The sequence below is a fragment of the Mesoplodon densirostris genome, chromosome 1 (genome assembly GCF_025265405.1).
Source record: "Mesoplodon densirostris isolate mMesDen1 chromosome 1, mMesDen1 primary haplotype, whole genome shotgun sequence".
Classification (NCBI taxonomy): Eukaryota; Metazoa; Chordata; class Mammalia; order Artiodactyla; family Ziphiidae; genus Mesoplodon; species Mesoplodon densirostris.
The window spans coordinates 42932070-42955162 of record NC_082661.1 but is presented as its reverse complement, the minus strand read 5'-3'; the positions used below and the strand labels follow the sequence as shown (position 1 = coordinate 42955162).

At 33.2% G+C, this 23093-nt stretch overlaps 1 protein-coding gene across 17 annotated transcripts in view; it reads left to right on the top strand.

Annotated features, from left to right (window-relative positions):
* The window catches only part of PCDH15 (protocadherin related 15), a 729696-nt gene that overhangs the window by 570847 nt on the left and 135756 nt on the right, over positions 1–23093 (top strand). For all 17 annotated transcript variants that reach the window (XM_060118371.1, XM_060118174.1, XM_060118091.1 and 14 more), the window contains 2 exons: positions 7393–7533; positions 9443–9555. In XM_060118371.1, the coding sequence (XP_059974354.1) occupies positions 7393–7533; positions 9443–9555 (254 nt within the window). The remainder of the gene's footprint in view (positions 1–7392; positions 7534–9442; positions 9556–23093) is intronic.

Below are 23093 nucleotides of genomic sequence, written 5' to 3'. Positions count from 1 at the left end.
CCCGACGTCTCTGAGAGTGTCCTCAATTCTTTTCATTCTTTTTTTCTTTATTCTTCTCCCTAGCAGTTATTTCCACCTTTTTGTATTCCAGCTCACTTATTGGTTCTTCTGCCTCAGTTAATCTGTTACTGATTCCTTCTAGAGTATTTTTTTATTTCAGTAATTGTGTTGTTCATTACTGTTTTTTGCTCTTTAGTTCTTCTAGAGTCTTGTTAAATGTTTTTTTGTATTTTCTCCATTCTGTTTCCAAGATTTTGGATCATCTTTACTATCCTTACTCTGAATTCTTTTTCAGGTAGGTTGCCTATTTCATCTTCATTTATTTGGTCTTGTAAGTTTTTACCTTGCTCCTTCATCTGTAACAAATTTATTTGTCATTTCATTTTTTATTGTTGTTGTCGGGTGGTGCTGTATTCCTGTCTTACTGGTTGTTTGGCCTGAGACAACCAGCACTGGAATTTTCAGGCATTTGGATAGAGCTGGGCCTTTGTGCTGAGATGAGGTCCTCCAGTAGGCCTCACTCCAATTGATATTCCCTGGGGTCTGAGGTTCTCTGTTAGTCCAGCAGTTTGGACTCTGAGCTTCCAGCACAGGAGCTTGGGCCCGACCTCTGGTCTGGGAATCACGATCCTGCAAGCTGGTCGCTGGTGTTTCCTCCCGTCCCCTTGAGTGTCCGTGGTCCCCCACTGGTTGGCAGGTGGATTTTTATCCACTGCACCACCAAGGAAGTCCCTTGAAAAGACATCATAGAGACTTGAGGTGTAGGTCTGCCTCCTCAGTCCTTTGTGGCTTGCCAATTAGCTGTGCCTTCCCTATTCTCAGTTCTTCAAGTCAGAGAGTCCAGGTAAGATGGTAAATGCACAAAATAATCCACCTTGCTACTCTGAAGGGCTGCTCAACCTACAGGAAGTGCTGGGTGGCTACTTTTATCTTTTTAAGTTTAAGATAAATTGTCCAAAATCTTCACACATAAATTAAATATTAGCTTGCCATTTTAATACTCAAATTACATGCCATATTGGACTCCACATATAACACAATTGCAACAATCTTATAAATCAAATACATTTTAAAGCACATCAGATTTTCATGTGTAAGCACCTACACAGTGAGGTATAAAGTCCACTTGACTATAAATCTGAAGGTCTTTGCTCTAGTTCTCAAACCTTTATTTGGTAATGTTCATGTTTCTCCTTTATAGCCAGAAATATTAGTAGTTTATTATGTTTATCTGTGTACTTTCTGTCTCCCCCATCTGACTCATTATGAGGCCCTAAGTACAAAAGCGCTATCTCTAATTATTGGCCTATGATCATGAGAGATGAATATGAGTAGCTATGGATAAGTATCTATGAACATATATTGGTGGGTATTAAACTGAAAACTTTCCAACAATTTAGCCACATTCTGAGGTAAGTAAATTCTTAGAGGTCCTCTAAACCATATAGAAAATTACCTATGTTGCTATTATTCTTGCAATTACCAAACATATACTCAGAAATCTCAATCTTATTCAACATTAGTTTAACCCACTATGTAACCCTGATTTTACACCTTGTATAGTGTAGTTGGCGTAGGAAAACATCTATATCCTATTAATATAGATCACATGAGGATTAATTTATTAGAAAAATCCAGAGGATTATGTCATTATTTTAAAGGATTGATGTAACAACAGAATGTGTTAGATATAATTAGAAAAGTAACATAGACTAGAAGGACAGAGGCTGAGAAGTAGGAGAGAGATAGTACATAATATTCAGCCAGTCCAGAAAAAAAAGGAAGGACCTTCCTAATGATACATGGTTTTATTTCTCCAAAACTTTTCTCAGGAATCTTTTTGAAAGACTATTTATTCTCCTTCAATCTTCTACTTGTTTGGAACTCTGTTTTCATAAGTTCTATTTTCATCTCTTTTGTGAAAGCTCTTCCCCAACAGAAGTCACTGATGTAATCTTTCTTTCTTCTTTGTTCTTAAAAAATATACATGGAGCCACTGCAAACAGGAACACAGGATATATACATTTTTAGCAGGGGGTTTTAGCAGGGGAGGCCGGGGGTTACACAGGCAGCCATTCCCATCATATCTGTATGTGTGACCCCCCACTAGAGTTGTTCATCCTGGCAGCCCAGCCCAGGATCCACATATACATGAGCACTGCTTGTATTATACGTATTTACTTAACAAGTTATTGTTGACCTCTTAAATAATGCCAAGCCAAAATAAGTATCTTTTCTAATGGAGCTTGCAGTCAAGGATCAGAGATAGGCTACAGACCCACAGACAAGTAAATATGTAACATAAATTCACATAAGGATACATACTATAAAGAAAATAAAATAAGATTTGAATCAGAGTGGTTTACAGGTGGGTATAGGCAAAAGAGGTATCATTTGAGACCTGGATGCCAGAAGGAACTAGCCACATACAAGAGTATTGCAGGAAGAACAAATAACAGATGGAAAAGTGCTGAGGTAGGAGTGAGCTTGGTGTTTTATAAGGCCAATCTGGCTGAATTATTGTTAATGAATATCAGGAAGGAGGTGATATAAGATGTGCTCCTCAACTAGGCTGTGAGTTTGTTCATCTGTGTGCTCTCAGGACTCAGCAGTGTCCATTTAATATGTTGAATGAATAAACAAATAGATGAATGGATGAATGAATCCCACATATAATGAATTAAACTTTGTACTATAAAACATGAGTAAAATGATAAACGTTAGGGGATAACTAATCTATAAAATTTTCAATTGCCAATATTTTATACATTTTATACATATCTCTCTTAAAAATATGCCTTATATGAAATAAATGTATAATGATTTAGTTCTATAATTCTATTTTTTTAACTGAGTTAAATATTTTTTATCTAAGGGCAAACAAAAAGTCCTTTGGAATTTGTTCTAAATTGTGGTTAATTTCAATTAAACAAATTAAGGTTAATTAACTTATTAACCTTAACTTGATGCCAAGTTAAGGTTTTCAGCACCCCTTGAATGATTAAGCTGCCAGTCATATCATGTTTCTATTTTGAACATTTCGTTTAGGAAAACATATCCATCTAAAAGTGAGTGTGTCACTTATTTGAAAATTCAGGGAAAGTATCGAAGAATATTTTGGTGAATGGAAGTTGACATTAAGAAGGATTCCTGTGCCAGCACCTCATTAATCTTTTAAAATTATGGTTATCTGAAGTAATGCTTTCTCCAATAATGAGGTCAGCTGGATTTATAGAAATGTCTGTCAAAATGAGGAGGCTTCAAAAAAGGTGTCGTGATACGCTTCTCACATGTCTTCAGTTTCCATAAAAATTTAAAGAAGAAACTCATTGTACTTACCCATCAAAAGACTCCAAGAGGCATAATGATAGGAAACTCTATTTTTGCCACCACTGCCTGATAAGAAGAGAATCTTTGCAGATAATTTCATCACTTTACTATTAAATTAATATTTATGTCTTGTTTAATTCTGTCTTCATTTCTTGCCTTTGTTAATGCCTCTTCATAGTGGCTAGGTAAATAGAGCAAAATTCCAAAATAGCTTAAATAGTCTTCTTTTTTTATGTGATGTTACATGTATTATGGGATTACCTACTAATGTGTCATAAATTGTGTTGGATCAAAGTCCATTTTATAGTCTCCTTGTGAAATTTTACATGTCCTGAAGTGGCAAAATACATTTTATCACATGAGATTAAAATATCTGTACTAAGAAAGAGATGTGATTTAGCCATTGAACTAAAGAATAAAATTAAATGGATTCCACTAGGTGGATATCAAAGTATTTTTTTCCTTGATGGTGACCTAAAACAATCAGATAATTTGTTTTATTCTCTTGAATCCACAGTTTGAGTACATCTCCAAACAACTATGGTAGGTTAAAAAGGCATGGAGAAAAGATATAAAAGCAGGAAAAGAATGCCTAGGATGATACAAAAACAATTAAAAATATCTATCCTAATAAAGTGAGGCTCAGGGGTAAAACATTGGTCTTCAAAACTATGAAGAATTTTATTCCCCTGAAAAAAAGAAAACACTGTGTTCCATCACTGCTGAGGAAAAAATGAGGTTTGGTTTTAGCAAGTGTTTCAGAGAGGAAGAGCCTTTAGTGCCTGAAGATAGGAAGCTAACTAATGACCACCCAAGATTTCTTTGGTCCTAAATAAAGACAAATAAATTTTGTTGATCAGAGTGCAGCACCAAGGAGTCATTTGCTCATCATTTATAAATTAAACCACAGCCTACTTTTAGTTTAGTATGAACTTTAAGAAAGCAATTTTTGTAAACTACTTTTAGTGTTACTATTAGATTGATTTTGTGATAATTTGGAAATGCTATAGAAAAGGAATCTATTGCCATAGTAATAAACATTTTAAAGACTGTCTTTTTTTTTTGTAAAAAGATAGCTCTTTTTTCACTATTGATGGTCCAAAATGTCCCTCTTAATACACTTATAAATATATATATGTAAAGATACAATATAATCTATATACTGTATTATCATAAATTGAAGTAGAAAGTAATGATTAAATATTTCATCTCAATTTTAAGTATGTTTTTATAGATTAGTTTACTTTAAAAAATAAATATGATTAACTAATGTATTCAACTGGAAGAAATATCAACTTATTGGAAATATGTAAGAGTAAAGAAAGATCACTCTATTTCTAGTACAATTTAAAATAAAAGACCAAATATTTGGTAAATTTTTATTATCTAAATGGTAATTTGAATATTTATATGTCATCTCATAATTATTAAAATGTATAATTTATAAGCTCAGTGGACTATTTTTAAAAATATAATGAATGAATTTTGTACACTATAATACTGTGATCATATCTATTAAATTTTTAACATGAGCAGATACTAAATAATGTTTAATAAATAGTAATGATAAATAATTTTAAGAGATAAAGCTTATGATGATTATTTTTTTATTTGTGTCATACATCTGGATTGCACATTATTTTCCAGATTAAAACCATAATAATTTTAATTTTTATGAATTTATAAAAACCATGCATTTGACCTGATTCATGTTGTAAATGTCCCAGAGACAATGTTAGGCAAGTTAATTGAAGCTGTTTCCCAAAGCCAGTTACCTTCACCTATTACATAGCTTAATTATTTAACTATAAAAGCAAGACTATTTTTTTAAAGACTTTGGAAAGAAAATTAGGAAGGGAGGGAAGGAAACAGGGAGGAAAAGGGAGAGGAAAGGGAAAATAGAGGGAGGAAGAAAAGGAGGGTGGGAGGGAAAGAAAGAGGAAAAAACTTTTGAATATATTCAAAAGAACATCTAAATCAAGGTATTTAGTTGTATCGTGTTATATGAAATAAAATGTGGTGCCTTGATAACAAGGGTGATGGAAGAAACAATTGTCTTTTGTGGGCTAACAATGTCATCTCAGGGCCACTTTTTTATGTGCTAGCAATCTGTAGAATAACAAATCAGAATGAAAAGCTTACTGATATAGCTAAATATAGTATACATGTTCTTATACATACAATCTTATCTGTAACAACCGTCCAGGAAGATTATAGGATGTTCTGGATAGCAAAGTGTTTTAGGCATCTACAAGATAACACTCCGCAACACCAAAACATTTTTCTCTTTTATCAGTTAAAGATATAATTCCAAATGTATCATTAATACCTTGGCATTATTAAAGACAACATGCTAAGTGTAACTGACATATTCTAAGTTTCTTTAAGTTTCTTGATAACTGATTCATGATAGTCATAAAAATTTTAATACTATACTACAGACTGAATGGGTATTGATGCCAGCAGAAACTGAAAATTTGTTCTTGAAATGGTTTTTGCTGTAGTTTTGCTCTAGTGACAAAAGAGCCAAAATTTTAAATTTAGGATTTATGAACAAATAAGAGGTATTTAAAGGCATGGAACTTGAGCAGAGGTAGAGAAGACAAAAGTGCCTGTGACAGAGCCTTGGGAAACTCCAAGAAGATTGGGAACAAGCAGAGTCTGACCCGGAGCCTCCAGATAGGAAGAAGGAAAGGCAAAAGAGTGAAAAGAGTTACATAAAGTATCAAGGAAGTAGTGATAAACTGAGGTGTCTTGAATGAAAGGACTGGACTTACAGATAATCATTAGGGAATTATACAAGTCCTGAAGGCTAACATATTTGTCCTATAGCCCAAATGTGACTCAGGAACAAGCACGGAGCAACACATTCTGTTCAAGGACAGTCATGAAGAAACTCAACAATACAGAGAACAATGTTCTCAGAACCATCCTTCCCCAAAGCATAATTAACCAATTCAGACTATGGGCATAACATGGGGTAATATCCTTCTTCTCCCACATCAGAATAATGTCAAATAGAGGTGTTCTTCTCTAAAGAGTTTTGTGGTATAATATACTGTCTGTTAGGGTTTGAGATCAAACTCAACCACATACTAGCTCTGAGTCTGAGGTGTTTATTTTATTGTACTTCTAGGACTGACTTAAGAGATTTACAGATCTTAAGCACTTAAAAAGATTAGAGTGCCCACCCCAGTGTCACCCTATATAATTAAAAATAAAACCAATCTTACCCCTAATATAAGTGAGGATGTTCAATAAATTTTGACTGTTCTCATTATAGTCTCTTTTTCAAAATTATCAAATGTTAATTTTTCTTTAAAAATGAATTTTTTGTTTGCTATTCCAACTTATCTTGGTGTATGTCTGGGACATTTCAACATTTTTAAACTCCCTATAAGCTTCAAGTTCATTAACTGAAAAATGTGTGGTAGACTGTATATGTATCATTTTTAGTATGGTTCTCACACATAATAAGCTTTCAACAAATGTTAGCTATCATTATTTTACTGTTATTACTATCAACATTAGTAGTAATTTCATCCTAAAGGATTGTTGTGAGAATTTATTTATTTATGAAAAAACCTAGCCTGGTAAACAGCACAGAACAGATGGTAAATAATGTTTCCTTTACTTCCATACCCACTCCTCCACTTTACCTCAATCCTCCACACTTTATTTTCTCTGAGTATCACAGAGTTCAAATAAGTATAATAAAGAAAATAACTTATAATGGTCTCAGAATATAAAATATTAAACCCAGTGTTCAAGGAAGAAGGTGAGATTCATATAATTAAAGAAATGTGGAAGGGAAGACACCCGAGGAAACCACTGATTTATTCTTTCACATAAATGACTTTAAGTAACATGTAGTAAAGACACTTCACTGATTCAGATTGTTATTCTAAAGAAATAAAGATTCTGCTACATTTTACACCTGAAAGTATGAAAAGTTAAAATATGATTTTTCATTTTTAAAAGACTATTTATTTTACAAATCAATTTTATATTATCATTACCCTTTGTTTTCATTTTGTGAAATAATATATAATTTTATTTTAGGGATTACCTGCAAGTCGTGTGAGATATCGAGTAGATGATGTCCAGTTTCCTTATCCTGCCAGTATTTTTGATGTAGAAGAAGATTCTGGAAGAGTAATAACTCGAGTTAATCTTAATGAAGAACCTACAACAATTTTTAAGGTCAGTGCAGTGTTTTGTCTATGGTGTCTATTTGATGTTTAACTTTTTATTGAGAGTTTGGTTTCACAAATAACCATACATCTTCCCATTTTTCTCCTTTTTAGTATTTTTAAATTACAAAACAATACATTTTTTTACTGCATAGACACTTAGAAAATACAGTTAAGTAAAAGGAAAAAAATACTTGATATTTCACATTTTGGAGATTAAAATTTACCATTTTAATCTCTATCCTTATGATAACATTCCCTGCAAATACAAGTATACAAATATATATTTTAAAATAACATGATTGTATGTGATTGTATTATTCATACTGCTCTTTAAAATTTAGATATATTTAAATATTATTAATGCTATTATTTAAATGGTTGTGTGATGTTCTATTGTATAAATATACTATTAGTTTTTTTTTTGTCCAATACCCTGTTGTTGGATAATTAGTCGTTTCCAATTTTTGTTATAACCACCTTTGCTGTCTTGAAACTCCTTGGCAGATATTATTTGCCACATGCTATTTTTTTTTCCTCAAAATAAGTACCTAGATGCAATTGCTGGTTCAAGTTTATGTACTCTTGATATGTTATACTTTTAGAAAATTTGAAATAATACTACCCTTCACTATTATCATAAATAATCCATTTTATTAAATGTTTGACTGTTTCCATTTTCTATAATTACTTAGAAAAATTTTTGTCCCTGGGAATAAAGCCTTTGACCGTACATTGGGAAAATACCGTCATCAGTTAACCTTGTGAATATTAGTGAGCACTCTGTCTCACTTAATTTTATCTCCATTTGAAATAATTGTTCTGTTTGTAAAGTATTAACCCAAAGGCAGATTGTGGCTCTCAGGATGACCCTTGGTTGTGGTTACATGATCTAGGTTGAATTAGTTTAGATTAGTCACCTGCAGCCTCCAAAATTATATACAATCTAGAGAAACACATAGTTTTGAAACTTAACATTTCTTAAACATTAGAATTCTTCTTGACATAATATAGGTTATCAAAGAAAATATCAATTATAAAAACTATTTTACTAATAAATAATATATAGAGATTACATCTTAAGACTAAAGCTTTTCTTCAGTTTGCATCATTTGAACATTTTCTATTCTACAGTATGAACTTGATTTTATATAATTTAATTGTTTTTAAGAGAGTGTATATCAAAATGTATTAAACTATAAAGATTTCCTATTTTATCCTCCAGAGTGAAGTATTTCTGCCCTATAATCTTGCAGACAATTAATTCACTGGAAAAATTAATCTCTTTTTATAAGCAAGCTAATTAGCTTTTGCTATCCATGTGACTGAATTTAATGCTTTTGAAATAAGTGTTGGCACTTATAAAGTTTCATGTTTTTACTGTACCAGTGGGATTGTGAAAGAGAAAAGAGTTTATAATTGGAGAGATGTAGTATCATATACCTGTTTTACCGGCAGTTTTTTTTTTTTTTATCATAGAGTTATTAACTGAACTTCTTTGACTTTCCTCACCTGGCAAATGGAAATAATAATATCTACATGGTGGGATTATTATGAATATCCTAGCACAGTCTCTGCTACTCGGTAGGCAATGAGGAAATGATCACTGCTCCCCCTTTTGGAAACAGGCAGTCCAATAATTAAAAACATTCATAGAAAAATTATGCTTTAATTTTCTTCTTTTTTTGCAGTACGCGGGCCTCTCACTGTTGTGGCCTCTCGCGTTGCAGAGCACAGGCTCAGCAGCCATGGCTCACGGGCCTAGCCGCTCTGCGGCATGTGGGATCTTCCCTGATCGGGACACGAACCCGTGTCCCCTGCATCGGCAGGCGGACTCTCAACCACTGCGCCACCAGGGAAGCCCTAATTTTCTTCTTTTAAATCATCTTTAACTTGAATATTTTTTTTTACTTTTAAAGTTGGTGGTTGTTGCTTTTGATGATGGTGAGCCTGTGATGTCCAGCAGCGCCACTGTGAAAATTCTTGTCTTACATCCTGGAGAAATCCCACGCTTCACACAAGAGGAATACAGGTATTGATTCCTATCAGGTTTTGTAACATATGAAGGTTTCTATTTTGTTGTTTTTTTCTTTTGTTCTCTCAAAATTGATGTGATATGAATTTTCCAGTGAAGCAGGCTTCTAATTCTAGTTTAAGCTTTTTTAAATTAACATAACGTTATATTTATTTTAAAAGTTAATATGGTTAAAATGACAATTTAGTGTAAAATATCAGTTTTAGTAATCCTTTGATGAATAATGGATCCTTTAAAAATACTTATAGCTAGGTTTGAAAAATACAACATTATGTTTGGGGGTTTAAATTGCAACTGATTAATGATCTCAATGGTACAAAGTAGACATTTAGTTTCTTTTTACTGCCAGACACATTATGTCATTTAATTTTGAGGTGTATCTGAAATGATATTTCCTATATAATCAGTGACAGAGAGAGAAAGAGGGTTTATGTTTATGTGTATAATATATATTATAGCTATAAAGTTAGTATATATACCATCTTAAGTTAGGCTGTCATAACAAGATTCAAGGACTAGGTGGTTTAAACAACAGACAGTTATTTTCTCACAGCTCTGGAGGCTGGAAGTCCAAGATCAGGCTTTCAGCATGGTCGGGTTCTGGTGAGAGGTCTCTTCCTCACTTGCAGACTGCTGCCTTCTCGCTATAACCTGACAGAAAGGAAAGTGGAAGAAAGCAAGCTCTCTGGTGTCTTTTCTTATAAAGGCATTAATCCCAAGATAAGGGCTCCACTTTTATGACCTCATGTAAACCTAATTACCTCCCAAGGGTCCTATCTTCAAATACCATCCCATTGAGGGTTAGGGCCTCAAAATATGAATTTTAGGGAACACAGTTCAGTCCATAGTGTGTGTGTGTATGTTAGAAAGTGAAGAATTTATTGAAAAAATAATGAAACTAAAATCGCTATATGTTCAAGGTTGCTTCATTATTGGATATAAGTGAAAGAATGTTTTATAATGCTCTTCTGCAAATATAGTAGAATTTTCTTTCATGAGTTTTTAATCTAAATTAAGTTAAAACATTATGTACTTTTATTAGTATGTTAGGACCCATTGGAAATAGTTTTCTCACAAACATTTGAAGGAGGCTCACTATATACTGTATTTTACTATTTACTTGTTTTGGACATAGCATTAAAAGGCAGCCAGTCATTACACTCCAGAGGCTCACAGCCATGGGTTGGAAACAAAGAACTATGTGAAAAATATAATACACTATAAAAACACAATAATAGAAGCTCAGAGTACTGAGGAAGCATGTTGGAGACACACTTACCTGTGTCTGAACATGATCAGCAAAGTTTTGAGCTGTTTCTCGAAGGAAAAATAGAGTTGAGCCACTCCACGAAAATGTGGAAGAATGCTCCATGGCAAAGAATCAGAATATACAGAAGTATAAATAAGGGATATGGGAGAATGTATTGAATAACAGAATATTTTACTTCCATCTATCTAAAGAAAATTGGAAGTTAAACAATTATATTAATTGAGGCTCAAGAAAAATGAAGGTTTCATATAATAGAACATTTTATCATATTCTACAGTTTAGATTTTATTCTTCTCATAATTTCAAAGAACAACCTAAGAATTTTAAGCTGAAGCAGTGACTAAGATACTGAGGGAAGAACTAGCTGATGCATCTGGCAACATCTACCACATTAAACCAAGAAGGTTTCACCTTTCATAAAAAGCTATCTTGACAGTATTCAAGGACTAAATTAAATTATGCAATATCATTATAAGAAAATGCTATACAACACATATGTAAACCATTGAGATGTAAAATATATTTAAAACAATAAGAATTCTTGGTCAATCTGTGTTAAAGTTCATTTTCTTCCTTATGTCCATTACCTATTTTCTTTCCTTTTGTGTTGACTTGATAATCTGTGGACACCAATTCTTTGCTATGGGACATAGAGTTTTCTGTTTTTTTGTTTTTGTTTTTGTTTTGTTTTGTTTTTTGCGGAACGCGGGCCTCTCACTGTTGTGGCCTCTCCCGTTGCGGAGCACAGGCTCCGGACGTGCAGGCTCAGCGGCCATGGCTCACATGGGCCCAGCCGCTCCACGGCATGTGGGATCTTCCTGGACCAGGGCACGAACCCGTGTCCCCTGCATTGGCAGGTGGACTCTCAACCACTGCACCACCAGGGAAGCCACAGTTTTCTGTTTTTTTGATAACTTCTCTGAACGTGTTTATTTAGATCTTCTCAAGAATCAAGATGGTTGTGAACTCACTTGCGTCTCTCATCAACTTGTCTAGATCAAATCCTTACAAAAATTGTACCCATTATTTGAGGTGGATTCAAAAATCCCTCAGCTTCAGCTGAACAAAATTCCCACCTTTGTTCCCTTAAAGTTCTCACCCTATGTCTAGTCATTCCTTGGAAGTCCCAAAAGAAGAAAAAAGTGGTGTCCTGCATAACACTTTCCATTTAAATAAATTCGAGAAATGATGTCCCTTTTTTCTGTGCTTTCATTTGAAGCCCTTTCCTTAGCAATAGACATTTGCCTCCAGACCTCTCTATCACAGTGCTCGTTAACTCTTTTAGCTAAAATATTGTGGCATTAAGGCCAAAGTCATGGATCTCAATGGGGCATTGCTCATTTAAATTTCTTTTTTTAAGTGTCTTTATTTAATGTCACTTTTTAAAAATAAAGATGTTTTGTTCAATGAATAATTTACCATTTCTTATATCCTCTGCATAGAACTACTAACTGCAAATAGATTCTATTAATAAAGTTGTTAACTTAGAGAAGAAAAAAGCTAGCCAATTATTTGGTGCTAAAATTAAAAGCAGTCACATGAGCACAGGTGGAAGACGTTTTTGACCTTGTGGAAACACATTTTTAACAATTGCAAACAGCACCCTTGTGTATCCAAGTTTATTTGTTATTCTGGCACATACAGGCATTTGGATAATCTTATTGCATCCTACAGTTTATGAATAAAATCCTATGTAAGAATCAGAATCTGCCATAACAGATTTAGTAGTACTTAGATACTGACCAGTATTTTTTTTTGTTTTCTATCAGACAACCAGAAAACTTAGATAATACAAAAGTCATGTAAAATATTGATAGAAGGCACTGCTTTATGAATAAATGTAAATTATTGAACTTAAATAAATTTGATGTAAAACATGGAAAGAACTATTTTAAAAAAAAAGAAACCTAAGGCTGATGATTATCTTCTTCATCAGTCATCTCTCCATTCTTTTGAAGACTTTTGGAAAAGTGCAGAGCAGAGAGTGCCTGGATGCCTCCTAAATCCTTTCCTCTTCCTCCTGAGCATACAGCTAGAGTACTTTTCCTAGCCTCACTTGGCTCAGTGGAACCCTGTGACTGAGTTCTGGCCAATAAAATGTGGAACAATGTGGTCTGCACCATTTCTTGGCCTGACTTAACCTTTTCCCCTTGAATGAGTGAAATGGAAAAAAAATACCCAGGGAACCTTGGAACCTGTATGTTGACACTTGTGGGAAAAAAAAGATAAAAAGGGGCCTAGGCCTCTGAATCACAGCTTGGAGGAGAGCTACCTACCTAGGAAGCCCCTCAATAAACTGTCACGTGAGCAAGAAATTTAGGGGCTTGTCTATTATGTTAGCTAGTAGTTACAACTAATAAAGTTGGTCAACATTTTATTAGTATAAAACAACTAATCTCATAATATATTAATCATCTTAGAAATTTTTTCATTATATATTGCAATATTTTCCAGTTTGTCATTTTATTTATTTATTTATTTATCTATTTTTGCGGTACACGGGCCTCTCACTGTTGTGGCCTCTCCCGTTGCAGAGCCCAGGCATGTGGGATTTTCCCGGACCGGGGCACGAACCCGTGTTCCCTGTACCAGCAGGCGAACTCTCAATCACTGTGCCACCAGGGAAGCCCCATTTTGTCATTTTATAAACAGTATTTGTGAAGAATATTTTTGTTCATGTTTGGGATTTTCTTTTTGTATGTTCAACCAGTATCTTTGTCAAAATGCCTGCAGTGTTTCAAATTGCTGTGGAGGGCAACACAGTTTCCCTCCATAAAAGAAAGAAAGAAAGACAGAGAGAGAAACAAGAAGTAAGAGGAGGAGGAGGAAGAGAAGGAGAAGAAAGAAGGAAGAAAGGGAGGAAGGGAGAAAGGTTGTTGTTATCCTCATACGTCCCCTTCCCTCTCTTATTTTTCTTTCAAATTCATTTACTGCCTCAGCTGAATGCATAAAACTTCCAGAGACACTAAACAATCTTATTAATCCTTGATTTTCAGGATAATGACTTGTGTTGGAATTAAAGAATGGCAGAATATGCCACCCGAAAATATATCACTTTGGCATAGGTTTATTTTGAGCTGAAAGCACTTAAAAAAACAGTAGATGCAAGAAGGGCATTCTAATCTCAACTTTTATTCCTGAAAACAGGAAATTAAAAACCCCCAGTGTGAAAGATGCCCTCCCTGTACTAGAAAAAAAAGAAACATTCTTTAATGGAGAGTGAAACTCAAGATAATTCTATACAAACAGACCTTGATAAAATAATTTATATCTTCCTTTAGCTTCATCACATAGTTTAGTTACTTTTCCACTATTGCCTCTCTTTGTTCATCCTTTCACCATTTCTTTGAGTCTTCATTTCTTTATGAGGACTCCCATGCCACATGAAACTTATATGAATGTATATGCTTTCTCTTGTTAATCTGTTTTATGTTAGCTTAATACTTGGGCTCAGCCTAAAAAACCTAGGAAGCTAGAGATAAAATTTTATCTCCACTACAGAATTGCTCCTGATGGGAAAACTTCAACTTCACGTGATCAAATTTCAGGGAATCACAAAATGATAATGCAAGATTTCCGATCTTTGTATGGTGTGGGGAGGAGGATGCTTATAGTTTACAAATAGAAAGCAGTAAAGCAAGATAGCTAGCATTGCAAGTTGAGGTATATTTGGTTTTTACATATTAGGAATATCTTCATTCCAATATTGACTTTTGAATTCCTTAGGAAAAAATTAGTTTTCAACAAATAACTAAGTATTAAAGAGAGGTCCTAAAGATAAAATACTCATTTGTTTTAGAATTTTGAACTTGACCTCCCTCCCTGGCCCAGTTATTTTTAGAATGGTCAGTCATGAAATCTTTAAATCTCAGGATAATAAGATTAGTTAGGGTAGGTTGGGCTGCTGTAAAAAGAATCCCCTAAAGTTCAATGATAAAAATACATGTGTTTTTGGCTCATGTGAGAGTCTGAAGTGAGTGTTTTAGGCTGGCGGTAGCTCTTCTTCTTACAGTTCCTCCACGTGGTCATTCAGGCACCCAGGCCAAGTTATGGTCTTCCATCTGTAACATTCTGTTTCAAAATAATACCAACTATTGCCATCTCAGTCCATAGAAAGGGAGCAGGGGCAGAAATCCACATCTAGGGATTTCCTAAATCAAGGGAGGTAGGAGTTGCAAACTTCACATCAGCTCACATCTCATCTTGAAAATCCATGCAAATGTTTATACATAGCCACAAAAGAGTGGAGAAATACTTCTCCTTACTAGGCAGCTATGTCCTAGTTCCACTTCTATTATTGAGGAAAAAGGGAAAATGGTGTTTGTGGAGAACTAGCACATTTAACATGTAATTTTAGACAAATTATAGATTTTAATTGCAGTAAGTCATTTTAAAATTGCTTAGTTTCTATTAAGAATATATAATGTTGGGTACATGAACCAATGATGTAATAGTATAGAAACATTTTTATTTTTAAATATGTATTGGTGAAATAGATTACATTCTTCTTAAAATCGCAAAAGAATGCTTTTTTTTTTAATTCAAAGCAAATCTCATATGAACATTTTTGGGTGTTTTAAATTATTCTAAATTATTTAAGCTTATCGAGTATTAATATTATATATTCCAAACCAAACCTACTGGACTTCAAGCTAAAGTTAAATTATAATTTGCTATTGTTGCTTTACCATTTGGTTACAATTAACTACTTTCTCCATTTTCGTAAGAAGTCTAATTGTCTTCATCACTAAAGTAAAGCAAAAAGAAAATGAAAAAGAAACCATTATGGCAGATTGTAAATAAGAGTCATGAGCTGTAGACTAGCTTTGTGGAGATCATCAAAAAAACTTGAGAGATGGCATTTACTATTTGATGAAACTTTTTCCAATGTACTGGTTTTACCTAGACAGGGAAACAAAATTCATTATTCTTTTTATGGAATTAAAAACATGTACATGTTGAACTACTGGTAATAACTTGGTTGCTAGAGTATAACAATTATTTTTTCCAAAATTATAGAAGTAAAAATAGGAATAAGAAATTCATAAACATCATAGTAAACAGTTTAATATTTACTAAAGGAAAAACCTACTAGATTGACAGCTAAATTTTTTGTTTGTTTTTAAGCTATGTAATTTTTATTTTTTTTAAATTTTTTATTGAAGTATAGTTGATTTTAATTGTTGTGTTAGTTTCAGGTGTACAGCAAAGTGATTCAGTTATATAATATATATGTATATATGTAAATATATATGTATATATTCTTTTTCAGATTCTTTTCCTTTTTGGGTTATTACAAAATATTGAGTATAGTTCCCTGTGCTATTCTGTAGATCCTTGTTGGCTATATATTTTACATATAGTAGTGTGTATATGTTAATCCCAAACTCCTAATTTATCCCTCCCCACCCTTTTCCTCTTTGGTAACCATAAGTTTATTTTCTATGTCTGTGGGTCTGTTTCTGCTCTGTATATAAGTTCATTTGTATCATTTTTTTTTGGTTTCACATATAAGTGATATCATAGGATATTTGTCTTTCTCTGTCTGGCTTACTTCACTTAATATGATAATCTCTAGGTTCCTCCATTTTGCTGCAAATGGCATTATTTCACTCTTTTTTATGGCTGAGTAATATTCCATTGTATATACATATACCACATCTTCTTTATCCATTCATCTGTTGACGGACACTTAGGTTGCTTCCATGTCTTGGCTATTGTAAATAGTGCTGCTATGAACATTGGGGTACCTGTATCTTTTTGAATTATGGTTTTCTCTGGATTTATGCCTAGGAGTGGGATTGTAGTATCATATGGTAGCTCTATTTTTGATGACAGATACTTAGTAGGTTAGCTGATTAATGTAAAATTGGCAATATAACAAAAAGTCAAACCCTCCTTTCACATACTTATGTTATGCCTCTGTTTCCTATTCATAATTTAAAAGTTCCTTACTTTCTGCTAATGGTTCTTTGAAAAAGAAATAAGGAAAATTCTTCAAAATTATTCAAGGATTTTATAGACCACACTATATTATTGAAATAATTTACCTTATCAAAATTAGAAGAGAGGGGCTTCCTTGGTGGTGCGGTGGTTGAGGGTCTGCCTGCTGATGCAGGGGACATGGGTTCGTGCCCCCGTCTGGTGGGATCCCACATGCCGCGGAGTGGCTGGGCCCGTGGGCCAAGATTGCTGAGCCTGCGCGTCTGGAGCCTGTGCTCCACAACAAGGGGGGCCACGATAGTGAGGGGCCTGTGCACCAAGATGAGGAGTGGCCCCCGCTCTCCACAGCTGGAGAGGGCCCTCGCATGGAGGCGAGGACCCAACACAGCCAAAAATAGATAAATAAATAAAGCAAAACTGAAAAAAAAATTAGAAGAGAAATTTCTTACATTATTTTCTTGTTTATAATTTATAATATGGAGATAATTTTTATGTGTTGGAAAAAAATTTGATTTGTCTTTCCTCATATCCTGTGAACTGAAGTTGTTTCCAGATGGTCTGACTTCAAATATTTTTTAAGGGTGAGAGGAATCTAAAAATGAGAATGCAATTTGCCCCATACTGATATATGTTTACTTTTATAATGTCCAGATTTACAGTATTCTTAAGTATGCACTAGATTCTCTTTGGTCCCTCAAGCAGTTGTAATACTTACAACAGACTCATTTTGTTAATTTTATGACCTCTTCAAACCAATCTTTCTTTGAGTCATTGAATTAGGCTAAATGGAGGATCAAGACATCATCTATTTCATCTATTTGTCATTAGATGAACATCTACTTTTTCCAGAAAACACTGAATTCTTCTTAAAACTTTTGAAAAGTATGTAACTCTTCAGACTGTATATTTATTTTTATAATTGTAAATAAGCAATCATGTTTAGAAGCATGCATTCAATCAAAATTTTCAAGTGTAACAAATTTCCATTTTCCTGCATCATTCTTGTTTTATTTGATTCTTTCAGTTTCTCTTTTTGACAAAGATAGACATATCAATAATTTAAGTGTCTTAGAGTCTGCATGCCCCAAATCATCCTTCTTTATTCTCCCTCTCCTCCCTTTCCTTGAAATAATTTCTTAAAGAATTAATGGCATTTCTTTATCTTTGGTTGACTAAGCAACACTCCCTTCTTAAAAATCATCTCCAGCTGGCTTCACTTCTTTTTTTTTTCTTTTTTTTGCAATGAATAAATCCAAGTATTAGACCCTACCTTATACAAATAATCATAAATTTTGAGTTGTTACCATTCAGGCAATTAAGAAGTTTCTCTCTATCCATATTCAATCTTATACCTTAATTTAAACCATTTTTCACAATTTGATTTTCATTGGAAGTAGAGAAAAATAAGTAATCTTACTCATAAAAATTCTGTTCTCAAAGTCATACCATGTAATGGATGAAATATACCATAAAGACCATTTATTCAGCCTAATAATTTAATACTTGATTTCTCCAATGTCCTTGCCACAAAGTTGACTACACTCTTTTAAAAACCTTACAATTGTGAGAAACTCACCCTTTCAATCTTTGGATAGCTGTGAATATTGGGAAATCATTCCTCATGCTTAGGTTATTATTGGTACATTTACTCTTCTAAATTATTTTTTATGCATTTTTCTCTGAGCCTTCATCAGTTTTAGCATTTACTCATTTCAAGTAGTGTAAATGTAGGGGAGGAAAAATAACTTTTCTTGTACCCTTCAGATTTATTAACTGAGATCCCTGTCATAAAAGATTAATAAGAGAAAAACAAACAAGTTTATTAACATGTATCTCTCATGTATACATGAGAGATACACAGGGTGATGAGTAACACAAATAGGTGGCTTCAGAATACAGGATTAAATACCATCTTAATAGGAAGTGGGGAGGAAGGATGTAGGCCTCTTGGAAGAGAGTAAATAATAATTTTAAGAAAGATGAATTGGTCCCTGGAATAGATGGAAAGTATGATAGTTTGGGAGAAAGTTTACCTGGCTGTGCTATCCACTTCTAGTCTCCTCTCCTGTAAAAAAAAAAGTCAATCTTTACTGGTCGATGAAACTCCTGGAAAGAGAATCCATGATGACTAAGTTCCTTTTGGAGGATTTGTCTTTAGGTAGATAAGGGAACTCAGAGAAAGCCTCTCCCTGCATTTGCTGTTTTCTAAGTACCTACTGCTCAAAATAATCAATATACCAAAGCAACTTATTTTGGGGTGACATATTTTGCTACCCTTTAATTGAAACTGAGCTAAACTTCTTACTTAAGACAGGTGTGACAAATAATACTCTCCTATTAATAATAAGCAGGTATCTTGATAAGGGTTGTGCTTATTGGGAAAGAGAAATCTGCATACCTGGTAATGTCTGCCATTAATATGGAACAGATAAAGTGATAGTAGCCATGAAGTTGCCAAATTGAAAGAATATTAATTCCAGTTTCTCATACTGGTTTAATACATCCATATGGCAAACTCTTCTACATTGTTATAATATTTAATAATGGTTAACTATCACAATCAAGGCTTTCTTTTTTGTCTCCACATAAATTAATGCATATTAAGTCTATTCAATTTATTCATCTTCATTTTAATATATTAATATATATTAATACTTATTTTAATATATATTACAGTTCTATATTAATATCTTTTAAAGTTTTTCATCTTTATTTTCCTAGAAATTTTTTTCTAAATGTTCATGAATATTTTCTATTTAATTTATATCTTTCAAAATACAAATACTCCTTTTGAATTTAATCCCCTAAGGTACTGTATTAGTTCATGTTCATCCTCTCATAAATAGACATCAAGATGAGATTTAACAAGCAAGTATTTCATTAGGGGAAATACCTATGGGAGAGAAATGAGGAGAAAGCAGGGTAAGGCTAGGAGACATTTAAAGCACATGCATTCTGACCCCAAGTGAAGAACAGGGAGAAAAGCTCATATGTAAACATCCTAGCCTACTGTGTCATTTGAGTGACTAATGTGTCATTTCAGTAAGTTTCTGCATGATGATTGGGGAGTCAAACCATAGTCTGATGTCAGAGATATATCCTATGTTTCCCAGGAAGGGACCTACCTTAACATCTCTGCTTTTCTTAATCACTATCTGAAAGCAGTCCCTAGGAACATGACCTTCATATAAACACAGAAATATACTTTAGAGCACAGCAACTGGAAACTTGGTCAAGTATGTTTCCTATAGTTGGAGATCTGAGAGGCACACTCTCATTGCTGTCTCATGTCTTCATATCCAATAAGAGGTTTTCAGTCAATTATCTACTTCGATCTTCTGGAAAATAGTTACACTCTCATAGGCAGAAAACACATTTTATATATCTTTCATTTAATTTAGACAGAAATATCAAAATCCCAATAGTAGTTCAAACACATAATATTACTTGAGAATAGATTGACTCCTGTAGGTCAAGTGAGTTATCATTCAGAAGAATGACATTTGGCCTTCATCTCAAGATGATGGACTAAGACTTAAACATACTGTGATTCACTAGTCATGAGTTTTAGAGGTAAATATCATGGAAAGGTCAATGTGTCTGGAACAGATCATAAAGTCTAAATGTGAATATTGATTTTGAGTGGGAAATGCAGTACCTTATACAATTTACCAAAAATTTTACCAAAGATAATTATTTACAAATTTTCTAAACAAATATGTTACCAATATAGACATACCTTGGTATTTATTTTAAATGGAAGTGTATCAACATTGATTATTAAACTTTGCATGATTTAATGCCACATTTATATTAATTTTTAAGGATTCATGTATTTTAAAATATAATTCCCATAAACATAGAAACTCAAAATTTATATTTGTATATATAGAAAAGAGAAGGGGCAAATATTCGTAAGGTATTTTTATTAACCTCTGGAACAAGTTGTTATTTTGCTAACTCTTAGAATAATATCGTAAGTTATTTTCAATTTCTAGTATTACTCAAATTTAATATATCAAATCCAAAATAAGAATAACACACATATATGTATCTTGACTTTAAAAAAAATTCAAATACACTTGAATGAAGAAAATAATCTTGTCAGTTTCCTATTAAAGTAAAAATTTGATACTTTGCTGATTAATGTACATTAATCTTGTAACAAATGACAGTGCAAAATTTTGTACAATTTATATTCAAAATAAGTCTCTCAAATGGTTTTATACTGAAGAATAAAAATAGAGTAGATTTTATAAAGAACTCTAAAAGATAAACAATCTACCTCCTGATATACAAAAACAGAGAAAAAGCATAATTTAAAATCCAGAAATCCATTTTTATATACTATGAAAAATGCAAACAATGTTATCACAATGGCCAAGGAAATGATGAGTGAGTAGTTCTAGTTAACATTTCATTATTCAAGAGAATTAAAATTACCTAATGTTGAGGAACATTGCCATTATTCTTATATAAACCATACAAGTTTGGATTCAGGAATTTTGAGAAAAGATTTTTAATCAATAAGTACAGTAGTTTAGGAGGAATTATTGGTCTTGATTTCGAAGAATGAAAAAGAAAACGAAATCTATGTGAAAACTAGAAGTATAAAATAAACCCACATGCAGAGAGCATCACTTGATTGCTAAAGTTTTCCATTTTAATTTAGATTTATCGTTCAATGTAAGATATGACTTTACTTGAAGATAACCTTTCCTGTCTTTTTTTGGCACTACTAAAATATTGCCTCAAAGATAATAGATTTTGCCTCTTTCACTATTGAAAGAGTGACTCTGACAATCCTTCATTTCAGCTTTCATACGCTTTCTCTATATCCACATGGAATTTAATTTCTCCTTCACATGTTCAAGGTTATGTATAGTTTTTGACGTTTGCTCACAGAGCAGAGTGAAGCAAGTCTTCCAACAACAAAGGACTCAAGTTCTAACAGTTCATTTTAAATCCACTGTTTAGAATTTAAAACAAATCTTTCCATACAAAGAGTTATTATAGATTCTATTCTTTCATTGCATTCTCTCTATGAGAAATTTTGGTTCAAGTACAACATATAGTACATTACTTTTTTTTTGTTAATAGTTAATGTAAACTTTTTTTTTGAGGAAAAATAACTTAATAGTGTCCTAAGGTTTAAATCCTGGCTGCACCTTTTATCAGCTGTTGTTTGAATTTGGACAAGTTACCTAAGCTCCCTGAGGCCAGCTTCCCTAGGGATCTGATACTTACTTTATATACAAGAAAAAGGACTTTGTAAAGTGCTAGGTACAGAAAACATGCTTAAGAAATTAGTTGTGATATTCTTATTTAATAGGCTTATGCCAGGTGTTGGTCATGCAAAGATTTTTTTTAAATGTAGTTTTTGTTTTCAAGGAGTTTATACAGAGGAAGGAAAGAAGCAATCCTAATTGCCTGACTTCTGGCTGCCCCCATGTGATGAGATGAAAAGCCTCTATTTCTGTGTTTGGAAGAATAGCACACATTTATATATTTTTAAAACAAAATAAGTGGGAATAAATAATTGCCTAAAAGTAAATAAAGATATGAGGAAGGAAAAGTAGATACTAAGCAAAAAAAAATGTCACAAGTTAATTTCTCTACCCTCATTGGTTAAGAGATCTTCAGCAGTTTTTGATTTTAAAAAAATCTAGGGAAATATCACTCTAGTTGCAAGGTGGGGAATGAATTTCTATGAAATTTGAATGTTAGTTTAAATAATAATGCCTTGAATATATATGTGATGGTTAAAGATATATGGTTCTCATTACCAAATGTGGTTTGTTATTCTTTATATCATCTTCTAATCATCTTCATAAACAAAATAGCTCCTTCAACGATTGTCATGTAGAGGGATATTCCCACACTTTAGAGTCAAGTTCCTGATGTCCAGGATGAACAGGGCCCCTTACAGAATTGTTTGTGAAGCGTATTTTTATCTCACTGATGCTATATTTTACTTGTCTTTTTACCAAAGTTCTCAGAATGTTTTGTGATCAGTGAATTTCAGTTCAGGGTAGGATGAAAAAGATGAAGCAGGAAAATTAAAGTTATTTTTCCTTGAATTTTGCTAATTCATCCAGCATCTTTGTCCACTAATTTATTTAACAATTAAAAAAAATATAGGCACAGGGCTTCCCTGGTGGTGCAGTGGTTAAGAATCTGCCTGCCAATGCAGGGGACACGGGTTTGAGTCCTGGTCCAGGACGATGCTGCAGAGCAACTTAGCCCATGAGCCACAACTACTGAGCCTTCGTGCTGCAACTACTGAGCTTGCGTGCCTAGAGCCCATGCTCCGCAACAAGAG